This window comes from Malurus melanocephalus, unplaced genomic scaffold (genome assembly GCF_030028575.1).
Source record: "Malurus melanocephalus ecotype Western Australia unplaced genomic scaffold, MMel_1.1 scaffold_199, whole genome shotgun sequence".
Classification (NCBI taxonomy): domain Eukaryota; kingdom Metazoa; phylum Chordata; class Aves; order Passeriformes; family Maluridae; genus Malurus; species Malurus melanocephalus.
In genome coordinates, this window is record NW_026623431.1 from 1074634 (window position 1) to 1078488 (window position 3855).

The 3855-nt window shown below is 43.2% G+C and overlaps 1 protein-coding gene across 2 annotated transcripts in view; it reads right to left on the bottom strand.

The window, feature by feature from the left end:
- SLC2A9 (solute carrier family 2 member 9) overlaps positions 1 to 3855 on the bottom strand; it is an 81496-nt gene that overhangs the window by 75590 nt on the left and 2051 nt on the right. Inside the window, exon 2 of one of the 2 annotated variants that reach the window (XM_057373490.1) lies at positions 1446 to 1531. In XM_057373490.1, the coding sequence (XP_057229473.1) occupies positions 1446 to 1508 (63 nt within the window). In that variant the 5' untranslated portion in view covers positions 1509 to 1531. Of the gene's footprint in view, positions 1 to 4; positions 187 to 1445; positions 1532 to 3855 lie in introns of those variants that run through there. The other variant, XM_057373489.1, reaches the window with a different exon arrangement.

A 3855-nucleotide genomic window follows, 5' to 3' on the forward strand; every position in this document is an offset into this window, starting at 1 on the left:
CCGCCCCCCGCTGCCCGCAGCACCAGCGAGTCCGCCTCGGGCCGCGCCGCTCCGTCCATGCCGCCTCCGCACTCGCGCAGCGGCCGCGCATCTCCGGGGCAGAGCGGGGCCCGGGGGGGCGGCGGGGGGCGGGGGGGCCGTGCCAATCGCTCGGGGGTGCCCCAGCCCTGCCCKGCCCTGCCCCGGCCCTGCCCCGCCGCAGGAGGACGCGGCTCTCGGGGCACAGAGCCGGTGTCTCGAATTGCGGGCAGAGCTCGGGCCGTGCGGGATCACGAGCTCACTGCTCTCCGTGCTCGCACATAACTTAGGGGAATGAACGTCCGCCCCTGCCTGGGGCTGCCTGGCAGGACCCGTCCCTCCGCGGGGATTTATCCAGCAGCGCAGGCAGGGCAGGGGAATACAACGATGGRCTCGGTGTCCATCCTGACACCCCCGTCGAGTGGCACCGCGGCTTGCAGGGGGCTCCTGCTTCCGTCCCGACTGCAGACCCGGGCAGCCTTTCTGTGAGCAAGACTCTAGACTAAGGTGGGAAAGACTTTTCCCACGTTGCCAAGGCTGGGGAGTGAAGGTACCACAAGACTTGTAGCGGATTAAGATGTTAAGGATGTTTCCACAGCCTTAGGAGGTTTAGATCTGACACGCCACACTACTGCTGTGCATAGGATGCGGATTAGACGTGCTACCTGGGGAAGATAAAAGCTTTCAGCTATTATGTTTGAAGGGTCCTACGTGCAAACATGGAATTTTGAACTTCTAAGTGTTAAATGACGCCTTCTAGTTGTCAATGWTGAGTATTAAGTGCATCTGGGAACTGTTCCCAGGTGACTGTAACTAATATGGGTGTAAATCTGAGCTGTTTTCACTTCTGATATGTTACATACCTCAGAACTAGCTTAGAACTCTTAAAAACATGGTAAGTAATGCCACTGAGCAATGCATACTGGAAAGCAGTTTATGATGCAGCAGCTTTGAAATATTGTTGGCTTAGATCACTCTGTGCAATGTTTGAATAGAAAGCCAGATGCTACTCATTAACATATAAAATTACTATACATGTTGATAGACGACCTGGGCAACATTTATAATCTCTTTGAATGGTCACAAGCAGTAAAAGAGTCAAGTTAGGGGAATCAAGCCCCTGGAATATATAGAGTGTATTTGAGGTGAGTTGGACACCTSTATTTTGTTTTGTTTCATGCTAAATAGCAGTGCAAATGGCTCAGGTCATACACATACACAAATAATGGCTACATGTGATTAATATGTACATCGTTTCTCACCTTAACACACTCACAGTTTTCACTGTTGRTAACTTAGAGAAATTAAACATACCCTATTCAGAAAAACCCCTAAGTATTCACACAGGTTCCAAATAATTCTTTTCTATCTCCCATCCCCAGATAGCAAATTAATGTCTTGACAGAAGATTTGATGAATTGACTCACCATTTTCTTCTTCACTGCATTATTTTCTTTCATCACGCCGTTGCTTTGCTGTTTATTGTCCATTCTGTTGCCTTGTTAGGAAATAGCTGAGGAAGAAAAGAGGGAGAGATGTGTTACTGTTCAGGAGGGGAAAAAGACACAGGCTCCCTAGAAGACATGCTGTCACTATTAGAGCAGGAAATTCAGACCCACTGCAAGTACAAAAGAAATTTAGTCAGTCAGGTGGAACTACATTACAAAGGCTGGGTTCCAGCCAGGGTATTTGGATTAATTGTTGGTGTGATTCTAATAATTATTAGACCTTATACCAGCTCGGTCATTGCACATTTGCAAAGAAGGAMTCCATTTATTTACTGTTCTGTCAAGCAAATTCTTGCCTGTACATCACCATGTATACTTGAATAATGTTAAAGGACATTTTAATCTTAATTTATTAAGAAASAAAACTGATTTGTGGTTTTTCAGAGAGGATCTGATATTTACTCGGTGCTTCACTGTATGATCTTGGGCAGTCTGCCAGTTTGTTCAGTTGATTTGGAAYATGGATTACTGTGTTCTTCTGCTTCAATATCTTGACACGACAGCACACTTCAAGATTTTTGCTTACATGGCTGTTATGGTAACGACAGACCCTGTCCTGAACACAAGTTGTCTTCCAGACAAGAGTCTGCAAGAGAGTGAGTTACGAGACACAGGGACTATTGGGCAGTTTGGTGAAACAGCACACTGGACTGTTGAGGCCATCACATATAAAAGAGATTTTTAAGATTAAATCACTTCTGTGACACATTGGCAGTACTGGGGCCATTCTATCAGATGGTTCCAAGAAATCAGTCTGAGCTTTTAAGTAAGAGAACCTAGAGACGTGAGAGCATCCCATAAGCAGTAAAGCCAGAAAAATTACCTTCTTCCCTCTCCATTTACCAGTGCAATCAATATTAACAACCTGCAAACAATCTCCTTTTCCTCTACTTCAAAGGGCCTTAGAGATTTCCTGCTAAATTATTCTGCAAATAGTTCTTTCATGGAAATGTATTTCACTTTATAGGAGAGAGGCTTAATCTCATCAAACAGTCCTCCTGTCCCATGCCATGTATAACAAGTATATGAAAAATAACCTGTTCACTGAAGCTCCTACATCCCATACAGATTTCATATATGGATAATGCAGATAATTAAATTAATGAAGGTTCTGACAGAGCACAAACAAAGCATCATCAAAGTGGAATTTAAGAGCTGAGAAGATAAAGAGTATGTGGGTCATAGCACTGAAAGAGAAACACAGTCAGAAACAATCTGCTAASCATCTCAGGAGACATAACCTCACAGCTAAAGCACTAGAAGGGATAACTGGTGTCTGCCTTTCCTCACTGCATTTATTTTTATATGGCWGAATTTCTTTCAGAACTTATTTAAAACATTTTAGGGTATGTCTGTGGTGTCTGGAAGATTTAATTGCTAACAGTGCACCATCTGCAGAAGTGTTTACACTGAGCTATCCTCCCCATATTTCAGATAACCCTCTTTTTCTTTTTCAACATATCAACTTGACTGTAGCAAAAGAAATGTTACCATATCCAGCACAGATATTCTAGTTGATGAAAAAAATAAGAAATCTGAGCTAGGAATGGAGTAGAAGTTACTGAAATACTGCATGGATTTGCCAATGTTATTTTTGCACCTTATTGACTTGTGTGTAGGGAAGAGAGAAGCAATTACAGCAAACAGAAACCTGATCTTCAGATTGCAGTGTTTGACAAAATTTGAGGAAGTGATGATCCACTTAGGGGAATGAAAGGCTCACATTTGCTCTGATGCTGTTGTTTACCATTCACYAAAAACTTTAATAGATAGTGTGGAAAAGTGTATTCCTTCCCTCTGAAGTTCATCTTGCTAGTAGCAGGGAAAGTTGTTAAAGTTTTTGATTCAAAGATTTTTTCTTTGTCACAGCAGATTGGATTTTTCTGCTCCATTGTTTGTACAGTTAGTCAGGAGGCRACTCTCAAATCAGGAAAGGCTCATTTATGTCAGGCCAGGGGGCATCTTCCATTTCAGCTACAGTTTGCTTATCTACTTATCCAACAGTTTATTTAGCAAGGTATGGGTTGAGTTCATAGGTAGAACGTGAATCCAGCTGAGTCCTGTGAATTGTTAGCCTTGGCAAGGAAGGCTCAGCAGTTCACAAAAAAGGAACATTATGACTGGCACAGCAAACTGACTTGGGAGAGGTATGAATAAATCCACTGTAATCCATGTCTATTGAACATTCAACTTTCATTTACAGACTGCAAGTCAGGAAAAAGCTGTTGGAAAGCTGTCATGTTCAGAAAAAGCAAATATGCAAAGGGAGCAGTGCAGACAAACTAAGAATTTAAATAACCATATTTGCTAAGTCAGATGATGAAATCAC